The 13,924-nt window shown below is 43.1% G+C and overlaps 1 protein-coding gene and 1 long non-coding RNA gene across 6 annotated transcripts in view; one reads left to right on the plus strand and one right to left on the minus strand.

Annotated features, from left to right (window-relative positions):
• Nucleotides 1-913: 913 nt before the first annotated feature.
• Nucleotides 914-13,924, minus strand: part of P4HA1 (prolyl 4-hydroxylase subunit alpha 1) — a 34,155-nt gene continuing 21,144 nt past the window's right edge. The window contains exons 9-15 of one of the 4 annotated variants that reach the window (XM_075758972.1): nt 12,583-12,653; nt 6,574-6,673; nt 5,107-5,160; nt 3,422-3,487; nt 2,842-2,910; nt 2,045-2,141; nt 914-1,419 (exon numbers count right to left, since the gene is read on the minus strand). In XM_075758972.1, the coding sequence (XP_075615087.1) occupies nt 1,349-1,419; nt 2,045-2,141; nt 2,842-2,910; nt 3,422-3,487; nt 5,107-5,160; nt 6,574-6,673; nt 12,583-12,653 (528 nt within the window). In that variant the 3' untranslated portion in view covers nt 914-1,348. Of the gene's footprint in view, nt 1,420-2,044; nt 2,142-2,841; nt 2,911-3,421; nt 3,488-5,106; nt 5,161-5,223; nt 5,278-6,573; nt 6,674-12,582; nt 12,654-13,763; nt 13,835-13,924 lie in introns of all 4 variants that reach the window. The other 3 variants (XM_075758970.1, XM_075758971.1, XM_075758969.1) reach the window with 3 other exon arrangements.
• Nucleotides 1,301-5,843, plus strand: LOC142602659 (uncharacterized). Of its 2 annotated transcripts, none has more exons than XR_012836420.1 (4): nt 1,301-1,435; nt 2,635-2,693; nt 2,796-2,934; nt 4,449-5,843. It is a non-coding gene; the product is annotated as an uncharacterized LOC142602659 (long non-coding RNA). The 2 variants fall into 2 exon arrangements; XR_012836419.1 differs by having other exon boundaries at nt 2,799-2,934.

The raw sequence follows: 13,924 nt of genomic DNA on the forward strand, positions 1-13,924 counted from the left end.
CGCGGAAGACTCGTCACCAAACTAAGGTCCCTGAAAGTCACCATGGGTGAGTTCTTCCAGTGCGGGCACCGCTGACTTTGGGGATGCTTTTTTCTGTGCGGGTGGTGTGAATGGGCACGGCTCCGGCTCGTGGGAAGAGCAGCAGGGAAATGAGCAGCACCAGTGCCCGCAACAGCTAAAGAGAGGGGAGGCAGCCTCCATGAGGTGACACCACACCATCCAGAGCAGGCACCTTCTCTGGCATCCCGTGCAAACAGATGCCCTCTGACTAAAGGTGGTGGTTTTGGGTTGGGTTTTTTTTTTCCTTTTTTTTTGGGTGGGGTGGAAATTGCAACAGAAAAAGCATCTAAAAAAGATTTGGTATTATAAATAGGCCATCTGTTTCTCACAAAACCTCGAGAACAGGGAGGATGAGGGTGGAGAGCATTCTGTGAGGATTATGTATCACCTCATCACCCAAAGTCTCAGGACCAATTTGAAATTCATGTCCTAAGGCACAATTACTCTGATTAATGAAGATGGTAACATTCCCATCCCCACTGCCCAAGGAACAGATGTAAGAGCTGATTACTAAGACAGAATAAAGGCAACATTTGTTTATGCAGACAAACATTAGGGAAGATGGGCTTTTGTTGTCAGGCTGCTCTGATGCGGGCGTGTGTTTGACACAACATTGCGGAAGCATCCATCTACGCGTATGTAACCGCTGGCTCACATTTTCAAGGTTAAGAGCCAAATTCCCCACAGAGGCTGAGGGAGAAGACAGTTTCAAAATCAGGGCTTTTGTGGAAGTGGAAAAACAGGCTATAACATGATAATGACCTGTTCCCCAGAGAAACACAAGCCATGCCCGCAGCTCTCAACAGTAGTGGTCAGGCACTGTAGCAAAGCAAGGAGTCGAATGTCTGGACACTGAGGAAAAGGAACTGGTTTAATTCAGCCTGCCGCAGAGGGGAGCCCTCCCATGACATCAGCCCGCCCTCAGCAGACCAACAGTTGCAAGGAGGACTCTCGGCAGATGACAACTGGCTTTCCATGCTGATCAGAAGGGCGATGGTGAAGGGAACACCACACACAACACCACTGTTAGTTGTGGCCCTGATGTGTATTTTGTCCTTTTTTTTTTTCTCTTTTTTTCTGTAACACTCATAGACCTTAATGTATTCTGTTCGTAAAACCTCATGGGGATATTTTAAGGGAACTAAAAGCACGTTTGTTCTGTCCACAGATGAAACACCGGTGTGGTTGAAGACCGAACCTGTAGTGGAGTGTTAGTCAATTGTAAACTGTAGGAGATGTCTGCATTTTACACAGACTGAATACAGAAGAGACAAAGGACGAGTCTGCATCATTCCAACTCTGATAAAGTGCACGGCCTTCGGAATTCCTGTCCCCGCTCATGGAGCCATTTATTGGATACTGCAAAAACATAAAGGTATTTGATCACTGCACCTGGTTAAGCTTGTGCGTCTCTTTAAGCTAAATATAGGCTATTGGCCAGCTTTCACTTAAGCACAGGATTATCTTAATTTTCTAAGGTATTTTTTAATATATATATACACACACACGTGTGTGTGCGTGTGTGTGAAGTTGATCTACTAAATCCAAGAGGGAAAACACCTTCTAATAGCTGCAAAATGATGAAATGCTATTGAAGTAGATATAGTATTTTACATGTGGTTTTTATATATAACAATATATGCTTTCATATATAATAATATATATGTGTGGATGTGGAGCTTAGGGACATGGTTTAGTGGTTGGACTTGGCAGTGCCAGGTTAACAGTTGGACTTGATGATCTTAAAGGTCTTTTCCAACCAAAACAATTCTATGATTCTCCTATATAGAATATATATAATACATATATAGAAAGCTATGAAATAGATATAGATTAAAAAGTAGATTTCTTTAGAAAGGACCTAATTTCTGGCTGCTTTTTATTCCACCATGAAGCCCAGAGGAAAAAGAAAACCAAGACCACCCACCACCAAAGCCCAGACCTGCGGGCCACAGGCAGGGAGAACAATGCGAGGGGTACTTACCCCATTTGTTTCCAACTAGTACTGGGCAGGCCGCGTGCCGCGTGCTGTAATCCCCTTCTCCGCTTGGAAAGAGATTGTACCAGAATACAGCCGTTCCCTGCGAAGCACAGTGGAAACCCTCAGCATTTTGCTCTGAGCGACACAGGCTTTCACATCAACTTACTTAACGATAAGGCAAAGGCAGGTGTATTTCTACTTCAGACGTTCCTGTCACATTGAAGGCTCTTTTCCATATTCTAACATTTGCTTTCCTAAGGAATGAGTCTCCTTTGCTCATTCCGTGCCTATAGATACCTGGCTGTCAATACTTTAAGCCCTAAGCCAGTTTTATTCAACTCCAACCAGTTTTAGAAAGCAAGATAATTTACTAAAAATGAGCAGCAGGCCAGCAAAGAACGACCTTACGCATGACCCTTCTGAGGGAAAAAAAAAACATAGCAGGAACACACAATTCCAGGGAGAACTCCCTACAGACACCTCAAGATTAAACCTACTTACAGATAGGAGTATTTTCAAAATGTGTTTTAAAGTATGTAATGTTTTGCAAAGTCTATGAAGCAGTTAAGTCCAAAACGTAACTATGCATTAAGACACAGAACATCAGAGGCCCTTGGAATCACCAGTACTACTCCAGCCGCTTCACTTAATTGTAAGTACCTCTGTGCTCCCAAGAACAGTGCTCTAGTCTCCTTTATTCAAACTTATTTTAAAGCTTCTTTTCAAACGTTTATATGTCATTTATAGTTTTGAGTAGGTGGAGAGAGGAGTGGTTACACTGGATTAAAAACCCCGCTTACCTTTTTGGGCCACACACTAGCTCCTACTTCAGGAAAGACGGTAGCTCCCCCTGCTGACACATCGCTCATCTGGAAAGGTGGGGAAAGGCACAGGTAAGTTGCAAGCCGATACATCAGTAAAACAGAATTAGGTTACTAAACAAACACTTTAATTTCTACCTCCCAATTAGCGAGCAAAGGCTGCGTGATTAACAAACAGCCTTAAAAAAGGCTGAAACCCACCTGCCCTGTCCAAAGCGCAACAGCCAGCCTTGTCCCCGAATGTTACACGCTCAAATGTTTTGGCAATGAGCACGCTATAAATACCGATGCAGATATAAAAATTAATAGACAAATAATTTAAGCCAATGCTCAACTTTGAGGAAAAAAAAAACCTCCTTAAGAACACATGGAAGAACCATTACTTATGGGTAAGAAGATTGCCCGTATGTATTACTGCTAAGTTAGTGGCTGCCTTCATTTGCAAGTCACTTCAGTAAAAAACCCCCAAAACCAACCAGTAATGAAATCATTCAGTGGTATGGGATATGCAGTGATAGATATTTTTGGCACTAGCACACGGCAGAAATATAGCACTTACATAAAACAACCAAGTAGCAATTCTGTTGCCTGTTCCCAATTCCTTAAAAGCATCTGGCTCATCTTTCTGTGAATAAAAGCAAGCGGATTTAATAAGCATTTCATTTTGATTACTGAGAGGAGCCAATGACATACAGCTGCAGAGCCAGCAGCAAACTCATGCAGAAAAATTATTTCAATCCCTCTATTTGGAACGGGGAGAACGGAATACGAGTGTATCTATTAATTTAAAGAAACCAGGCATTTTAAAATTCTGTAGGACAGGGAGGGCATAAGCCCAAATTGCTAATGGATAACCACCACCGTACTGTATGAAAATGAGTATATAAATCCTCTTCACAGCCACAAATGTGATTATTTAATTACACTCGCTTATCCCCTCTTGTCCTTGGCCAAGATGAGCAAGAGGGAGGGCAGCTCTCCAGTCCCAGGGTGCCCGAGGACCCGGCTGCTGCTGCCTGCTGCAGGGGTGGCTCCAAAGGAGCCATTTGGGTAACGAAAAGGTTTTTAGCACTTGACTTACTTAGAAGAACAAACCTCCATTTTGATGGGTTACGATACCAGCTTTTCTCACGCCTCTATTTTTGCTTCTAGAACCCAACCCCTGTGAGCACTCTTTTGTGTGTGCTAAAATTTTGGCAATCATTACTCCAGAAATTAACCCATGCATTTCCAAACAAAACCTGTTAATTGTTTGCAATGCTTTTGAGCATGTGCTTACAGAGCAGAGATTCTGATTAATAGTTGGTGGCTTGGATTCACAGCGTAAGGTTAATCTGAAGGTGTTAAATCACACATAAGTATGCCCAATAAATAACCAACTGAATTCAGTAGCATTATTTCCAGCAGCCCGCAATTTAAGCTGGAATAGAAATAGGTTAGGAATTTAAATCACATTGGAAAAAAAAAATAGGGATGGTGAGATGAGAAGACTGGGGTAGGCTTTTTTCCAGTTTCAGGAGTCTGCTAGCAATCAGCACGTAAACTACACTAACAGAGCACTTCTATTTTAAAAATTTCTTCAACAGCATGCAAGATGCCTGCGTCTTGGCTCTGGGGAAAGAAGTTCTCTCTGCATCGCAGGCCCACACACGCTAAGCTGCAATGTGAGTTTTCCTGCACTGCCTACAATGCCTCCCTGGCAGCAGAGGGTATTAAGCTCTCGCCCCTGCAGCCGTGTTTGCCTTATTCAGCAATGCTCCGCACTGCAGCCGCCGCTGTGGGAGCTTCAGCGCCTTGGATGCATGTTAGCCAATGCTGCCGTCGTCTGCCGCGCGTCAGGAGCGCAGGCTATACGCTGAGTTTTTAGACAGTTTAGCTGTATGTCCTTCAGTGATTTTAAACAAAATAGCTTTACAGGGCCAGTACCTTGGCCAGCTAGAATATTTCTAAATGTTTCCTCACATTTAGAATAAAGGGAACACCCTTTGCTCTATTAAGAACTATCAGTCTTCTCCTTAGAATAATTCCTTTTTAATTATATTTTTGAAGAAAAACCTTGTTGCTCTGTAATGCCTAAAATGTTTATCAGTTCAGCTGGTGGTTTAGAGGGCTTTCTCCACTGACACGGATTAGAAAAGCTGAAGAGCTACAAAATTTTATACACAGTGAAGAATAAAAACTGTGCCACAGCCAAGAGGCCCAGGCTTCACGAGGTGACTATCTCTCCTCCATCTCTTTACTTGCCCGTGCAAAGTCAAAGTGGGGTTCATACTGTCCTCCCACTCCATAATTTGCCACCTGAAAAAGAGAAACACAGTGCTTGTGAAGAAGAAAGAGATGGAGACTGAAAACAGGACTTACCCTTCCAAAATCAAAATGAGGCTCATACTGGCCTCCTACTCCGTAGTTGGCTACCTATGGTGAAAGGAGAAGCACAAAATCTAGTAAAGCAGTATTTTATCCAGACAAGAATTTGACCATCATCTACAACCTTTTGATGGATTAAGTTCAGAGGAAATGACAAGCCTCTGTCAGCTAAACAGTGCTGGCTGCAGCAACGTCCTACTGGGTTTATTCCCTTCCCCAGCATCAGCTTTCCCTGAAAGCTGTTCTGTCTGCCCCCAGCTGAAGGGCAAAGACATGCTCCCATTTCCAAGTGCCTGCTACTGCCTGATCGGGTGACCTTCAGGTCATAGAACCTGACCATGAAACTTCTGAAACTCCTGAAGACCTGGACAGCCAGAGGCCCCCCAAAACCCCATCATCTTTGGCTACAAGAGCAGCAGCACGTCCAAGACAAGCACTGCAAGGTGCGGGTGTACTCTGGGTAGGAATCTGGTACTTCCCCAGGGTAGAAAAATATTTTTCTCCTATAGAAGCTTTACAGACTATATTCTCTTCAAAACAGATCATGGGTCTTTGACATCAGTCAAGTTTCAATCACTTCTTGATCTCTATGTCAATAAAGAGGATTCACTGTCCTTTTTCCTGATTGATTTCCTTTCATCTCTTCTATGTATTCATAACCTCAATTTTCAATCAGATGCTTGGGCATTTTATCATTGGGAGTCTTGATGGAGTAGCGCAGTAGCACAACAGCTTTCAGGAACCACTTTTAGGTATTAATGCTTTCTCAGAATCAGCGAAGCAGCTGTTCATATAAAACCCTCAAGTAAATGAATAACAGCAAGTACTTCTAAAATAAAATGTACTCCAGTTACATGCACAGGCAGTCCTTCCCCCCATTACGGGGACACCAGACACACCGTTGGCCTTCCAGGCCCAAGGATGGGATGGCAAATCAGAACACCCATTCTCTCCCCCTTTCCTTAACTGTTCACTATCACTACAGCAGCAAACTTTGGCCCTGCGGCAATGAAAAGCAGTTTTATTAATGTAAATAAAAAGGAAATACACATCCACTTCAACAAACATCAGGAGTTTCAGTTATTACTGTTTCATTCCAGCAACAGAAAGCCATTTCACAAAGTGCTACTCTGCAAAGACAACTTTGTTTCTTCCTCCTTGTGAAAAACCCCCACTCCTTTTCCCTCGTTTTTCAAACCCGTCATCAATTAGCCACCCCTGGGATGAAAGAGCTTTTGTTGCCAGCTCACCAACACTGCCTGCACGAGCACAGCGCTGCACACAAAGCCATCCAAAACAAAATGCCAACTGCCATTCACCATCATACTTGTCCTAACAGTTTACCTGTAGTTCCTCTGCTGTGGAGACATCGAGGCCTGTTAGGTCCTGTATCCTTGTGTTAATGCGAGATACCACAGGGCTCTCGTAGCCAGACAACCAAGCACTAAGGGGGGGGGGGGGGGGGAGGGAGACAAATTAATAATATAATCATAGTAGCACTACAAATGTAACACTTGGTATTACTTTGAATTTGAGATTTTTTTTTTTCTTTGTACTTGTCAAGACTGCGGCAGGATGCTGAGACGTATTTCCAGGGCATGATGAAGGCCTGCATTTAACAAACATGTTGTTTTTCTAGAAAGAACACTTACGGTACCAGTTTAAGAAACTGAGGGCCTTAATTCCCATACGGGACTACCAAAGGACTGAAGAAAACATTCCAAACAGTGAACTCTGCTTCAAGCTGTTTTCTAAAACAACAGGCACAAAACAGTTTTGCTCTTTTGCATTCCAAACAGCTAATTTAGACACACACCCCCCCCCCCCCCGCCCCCACATTTGATGCATTTTGAAACAATGCTTGTGCAAGGTAGAGCCGAGTTACTTGATTTAGCATATGCAGAGACTACGTGAGCGTAACTCAGCTCTTCTGCCTCACACACTTACGGGCCAGCATGCTGTGACCTGTCCTTTCCAATTACTTACCTGTGCAATGCTACTACAAATCATTATGAAAACAATTAAATGCATAAAACACTACCATTTTTCCCTGTTCAACAATTTCTATTAAAACTGCCTGTTATGCCTTTAGTATTTAGCACATGTTTTAGGTACACAGCAACTAAGAAAAAAAAAAAAAAAAACCCAAACCAAAACAAAAACCAACCTCAACCAAACCTTTTCTTTTTTTTTTTAAATATAAATGTGAAAGGTCAGCCTCACAGTTCCAAAGGTGTCTTCAAAACATCTGCCTCCTACTGTAAATCAGAACTTTTGAGCTAGAAATACTGCGTTTAAAATAACTGGCAGACTAGTCAGCAGAGTAAGCTATGCACAGGTAAAGAAGCAGTTCTACACAAGAATGGCTGCCTTCACCCAGCCCAGCGCAGCACTGTCTGCTCTAAGTGTTGCTCATTGACAACTGCGCGACTGGGAAGCAGCTGTGTCAGCCAACAGCAGCCACATACCCAGAATTTTTTGTGTTTGGCAGAAGAGGGCACAAGCTGAGTATAACCACAGCTCTGCGCATCCCTACTGGACCCATACCAGCTGTGAACACTTCCAGTTGCTTACATGGAAACAAACACACACACTTCATCTCATTACAAGGTAAACTTTTTAAAAAAAAAAAAAAGCAATTTCCTCTGGTGTCTTTTTTTCCTTTTAAAACCACTCATCTATTCACATGAATCTTGTTTTTCTTGCTGCTTTATCCCATTCTAGCCAGTGCCCCTTCCTTTTACCTGGTCTTCCTTTTCCCCTCTCGGCGTGCTCACTAACTACCCATCTTCTTCTCTGTTTACCTTGGCACTCCTCTACTAGAGGCTAACAGGGATGAGAATATTGATTATTTGGGCCCCATGTCTCTCCTTTTTTGCAGGAAGATGGATGGAGACAGCTGGTTCTACCTTTTTTCTAGCATCTGACTCAGCTTTTTGGGCTCATCAGTGCTTCCTGCTGCTTTTACAAGACTGCTAGACAGACCTATGCCCGAGCCGAGCTGGCAAGTACATAGAATCACAGAATGGTTTGGGTTGGAAGGGACCTCAAAGCCCATCTAGTTCCAACACCCTCCACTAAGACCACATTGCCCAAAGCCTCAGCATAGTATTTCTACTCAAATGAACTTTCACAGCTATACTAAATTATTTTCTCTAATATAAAATTTGTATTAAAATAAAATACCAAAACATTTTGCATGGGAGGAACAGTAGCATGACACATGACACAAGGCACTGACACAGGTTACAGAATCTCTACGAGCATTTTTTTTTTTTTTTAACTGACAAATAAACTATAGATTAAAGAAGTAAGATTTCTCAAGGCAGACTTGCACAAACAAATACAAAGAGTCATCTGCTTCTGAACACTGTTAGTATAAAGTGTTATAATGCAATCTTTGATTTATGGTGGTAGAGACCGCAAAGAATACATACAGGCAGCACTTCCCAAAAGACAGGCAGCTATGCAGCCACATGCTATGCAGCCATGTTGAACGGGTAACAAACACCCACAAGCAATCCTACCGCACACGGAATACACCAAAAAAAAGAAGTCCCAACACAGCCATCAGGCAAGCCCATCACACCTTCAAGTGTAGGTTCTAGCTACCTCTGGCCAGTCTACCCTGAAGGGGAAAAGAAAAAGCAGGGGTGGGGGGAAAGTTCAAAAAAGCAAGCATTCTTACTATATAGGTTATTTAGAATGGCAATGAATGCTTTGAGTATTTCAACAGGGAGAGTGCTATACCCTTTCATGAAGTAAAAGTACTATATGTATTTTAGAAATAAAATTAATCGCCCAAGGATACAAAGAAAGTCTATGAAAGGTGGAGGAAATAGGGACCTGAAACCGTATTTCAAGTGCCAGCCTGTCTGCTGGTGGCTGAGCAGAACTTAAGGGAAAGCCTGTAGTTCTGAGTACTTCTGTCTGAAGCGTTACATCGGGATTTAACCCTCTAAGTGCCATGAGATCTGCTCCCACATGAGCAGAGAGCTCAGGACACCCCACAGAACCCTGCCCCCACTGCCCAGCACCAGGAGGTCTCTGCCTGCTGCATTCTGGATGCACGGCCAGCCCCACGTAAACGTCCTCTCTGCTTGCTCGTCTCAGCCTTGCTCCTTTGCTGACATCAAAGTAAGTGCACGCCGAGTTCAAGAGCAATTATAGCAGGTATTCCTTCATGCAAAGGACTCTCTTCCTCACCAGTGCTGTACGTGATGCACAATTAACAGCCTTAAATTGTGCTCAGCAAACTTATTTAGTATGTGTGCATGGTCCAAGGTTCAGCATGACTCAGTAAATGCACACAGCTCTATTTCTTCAATGTACATCAGTTAAATCAAGTTGCTCATGTGACAAGTTAACTTGCATGAACAACATTCTGTGCTGTTTTTTGACCAGCTGACACCTACGAGTCCACCATGGGCAGAAAACTTACTAACAAAAAGGGACAAGCTTATTTCTTGGGAAGTCATAAGCACGGCAGTTTAAGATGTGGGTGGCTTTACTGGAGGATTTGATATTTCCATGAGCTAAAATTCCCAGACTACAAAGCAACAGTATTTTGGTATCCCACTTAGCTTTTTACAAAGACACCCATGAAGTAAGCTAACACGTTATAGCAACTGAAAGAATTTTGTTAAGAGTTCTGAATTCAGGTTGGGGGGTGCGTGTTGCTGCTTCCTCACACCGAGATCTGGCTTTTAACAACTTTTATATTCCTTACAAAGAGCTAGCAGTAATTACATTTACTTCCCCTTCCTTATAATTGTGTATTGGGTCATGTTATCAGAGATTTTATTAGCACAAGATTTATATGCAGAAACAATTTTAGACTAAGTGGTATATTAGGGAAAAAAAGCAGACAACTGTCCAGCTCTACATGACATACAAGGGCTCATGTGCCCAAAAGCTCATCTCCTCCTCCTCCCAGGCAGTCTGGTACCAGCCATTACAAAGGCACGTCCTTAGTCACAGCTGCACCAGCACCGCACCAGAACATTTCAACGCTGCTTTTGTAACGGTCCTCGGTCACACGAAATACTGGCATTTCTGTTTAAAACTTTCTAACATGTACTTAGTATGTAAAAAATACCAGTTGAAACGCAACAGGGAGTGAATAAAAGCCCAGGCTGGTATTTCTGAAGTGGAAACTTTTAACATCATATGCTATGAGCTCTGACTGCCTGCTGGGAGGGAGAGGGAAGAAAAAAAAAAAACAAACCACCAAAAAAAAGGCAGCTGCTTTAAAAGCAGTGTCAGAGAGGCCGAGGTTATTCCGGTACTGCACACAGCACGGCTTGGTGGTGCTCTTCCAACTGCTGGCAAGGAGCCTCCTTTTATACAGCCTGCCACGTACTGCAGCGTGAACAGTAGTCCTCTCAAAGAGAGGCATGCTGTAATTTAGAAGTGCATTTGCTAGGAAAGAATGTTTGAAGGGGAAAAGCAGTCATCTATTAAAAAAATAAAGCATGCATTTTTTTGGTTTTCAGGAGCAATGATTCATCTGGAATCCAAACCAGCTCAACCAGCTCTAACAAAAAGACGTTTCTCCCAGTGGTTCTGCGCGAGAAGTTCAGTGATGTAGCGTTAATAACATGAGCCTTCTAAAGCCGGCTGGCTCGGGGTTTGGGGGTGGCTTTTACTCCTACTATAGACTGAGGTGTCAAGTTCTCTTTTAAAGTACGTACATCCCACACAGTCTGCACACGGAGGAATGCACGAGCAGGGGAAGCAGGAGAACGGAAGTCGCTCTCCACCCTCAAGTCCGTTCCTAGCCTCAAAAAATTGTCTTCCCTAACTTCGTATGTGCTATGCCCTGTTCACTTGTACATTTCTTTGCAATTCTAATTCCCGTTTGCAGTGAGACAGGGAATTAAAAAATCTTAGCTCAGTAAAATCTGGTTTAATTTCAGCCGGTTCTAGAGCCCAGGCTCTGTTCCAGGCTTGCAGCACACCACACCAAGGAGGCGGCAGCACGTCACAGAAAATGGATGAGCCGGCACTTCACCACAGAGTCCCTAGGCGAGGTACGGCACATGGTTTATTCCAGATTACAGCCCGAGGAGAAAGAGTTATTTCATCATGTCACAAAGCCAGTAACAAGGTAACTCTAAATAAAAAGTTCTTTAACTAAGGATCATCTATTTAAATGAGGGCCAATTATGCATCTCAATTTCAATTAGCCATCTGGTCACCTTCTCCAATTCCTATTATTAGTACATCACGTTTGACAGAAACTGTGAGGGTATGTTCAAATGGATTAACAAGTTTCTCCAGTAAACACTGCAGATGGGTTTGCGTCACAGAGGACAAGTCCCGAGACTGAATAAATGCTTGCTTTAAAATACATAGTCACAGATAACCAAGATCAGTAAGACATGGACAGACTTTTAAAATTAAAACAAAAAAAAAAATTAAATGCAACACGTGTCAAACAGGAAGACGTACGTTCCTGAGGTCACTCTGGAGAGGGCCTGCGGAGGTGGTTCTAAGGACCAAATATGCAAGAGCTCACCAGACCATTTCCAAAGGACTCCCACTACCTGCACGTGCTTGCCGAAGGTGCAAGGCAGGTCTCGATGTACAGAAACTTGTGACTTTTCAATTTGTGACTACTTGTAACAAGCACAGCTTTAAGGACAAGACTTGAGCTACAGTGATTTTCTAGTTTTCATGAGGGTTATAATCATTCCTGAATCAAGCAACCTCTTGTGATCCAGTATTCTGAAGCACTTTTAGCTTTCTAAAGCTAACTTTTTAGCTAACTAAAAGCCCTGGAAACTTAATCCAGTAGCCATTCTAATTTCAGGTGTTTGTTCAAAGAAGCTGAAAGAACACTGGTTCTCTATTAAAGCAGCAACTACTCAGTCATTTAAACAAGGAAAATCTTTAAAATTATCAACTAGCTTTAATTTGCACTATTCCCCTGAATGACAGCAGCTCCCCAGCGCCTAGCATTAAGCAGCGAGCACCAATACCGAAGGTTAGCGGCGGAGGTGAGCTACACAGGCAGCCTCTTCCGCTGCTGGTTAGTGCAAGCAGAGCCCCGCGCTGTGTTACCGTTTCAGGACGTTAGTGGCACTAGACGAGCCATGCTAAGCAGAAAAGGACGCTTCCATCTTGGCTACCGCTACCACACAGAACTAATTTCTGTCTATTTCAGCAGACCGCTGGCTTTGTTATCCGACAGCTCCCTTTGCTCTAGGCCATCCTCTCTCTTCTAAAGCGAGACTAAGAATATAAAAGTTATACAAAATCCTTAATTGCCCCATGTTTAGAGATGAAGCAGTACCGTCCCACAACAGACTTCCTCGGACTAGATATACCTTTGGAAGACGTTCCCCTTACCTCTTAGAGACTCTGTAATGTGCTGTGGTCAGTTTCCCAGTCTCAGGGTCATGAACAGTAGCACGGCTCAGCTACAAAAAGAGAAAGGACAAGGGCTTACCCACCTAGTAGGCTGCTTTTTTGCCAAGCCACAGGTGTTTGAAAGGGTTCCGATTGGTCTGGATGGTATGCAATGCTCTTAAATTAGCAATATTAGAAGGGCAACAGAAGCTGTAGCTGCCATGTCCAAATCAAAACAAATTGGTTGGAAAAATTTGGTTAGATTGTCCTTTCACTTTTTTCCTCCTTTTTTTAATTTTTCTTTTGTTTTTTGTTTTAAACTAGAGACTTTCTGTAAATAATTTATGATGCTGAGTTTCACAGGCAATTCCTCTTCATCCAGAAGTTTAACTCCTTTCAGAATTTAGGCTTAACACTGATGGAACATGTGGCCAATCTTTAATCGCCACTACTAAAACCGGGGTGGGCAGGGGGCAGGTGGCTTCTTTCAGAGCCACAACCAATTTTGGAAAACATTGGCCAAATTCAAGACTTGCAGTACTTAACAGACAAGCTGGAAAGAACCAAGAGCCCAGCGAAAATGAGCTTGCCTCCTGCCAGATTTGTGTCAGTGGGAGGTAAAAGAGCCCAGGCAGGAGGATGGGATTCTCTCGGAATTATTCGGAAATTCTGTATGACTAGCGAACGTGTGTCTTGCACGCCACTCCAGCTGTCGTGCACGGTAACGACTTAAAGCATCTCTTTGGCCTGTAAAGGCACTTTGAGCGGTCTGCTAGGTTTTACAAGGAAAGGGAGGACCCATTTTTGGTTGGTGAGAAGAGGAAGGGGAAGGGAATTAAAAAAAAAAATTAGATACTATTGAAGGTTTTATAGCAGCATGTATTTTTTACACTGAACATAGGAGACTTGCTTTTTGTACAGACCATCATTTGAGAACACACACCGAGAAGGTGACCAAAAAAAGGAAAAGAAGAAATCAAAATATGCCGCTCCTAGAACTTCTAGCTGAAGGAAAGGACCGAGAAACTCAGCAGTAACAGCCTGTTACAGACCTGCACGTAATAAAGCGGTGGACTACAAAGCCAAAATTGTCTTTTCAGACCACCTCTTTTTTTCCCCATAATGAGCAGAATCTACACACTCATTACAGGCCCAAAACATCTGGCATAGAGCTCTCTTACCTTTTGCTAATTCTGTAATGTGCCGTCTCCAAGGCTCCTGTTATGGGGTTTGAAATGGTGGCTCGCCTCAGCTGTGAAGCGAACCATCAGAATAGTTGCATTACAAAGCACATACTGCATCACAGCAATCCGACCATTCAGAAGCCTAAGGGGAAATGTCA

The sequence above is a fragment of the Balearica regulorum genome, chromosome 7, assembly GCF_011004875.1.
Source record: "Balearica regulorum gibbericeps isolate bBalReg1 chromosome 7, bBalReg1.pri, whole genome shotgun sequence".
NCBI lineage: Eukaryota > Metazoa > Chordata > Aves > Gruiformes > Gruidae > Balearica > Balearica regulorum.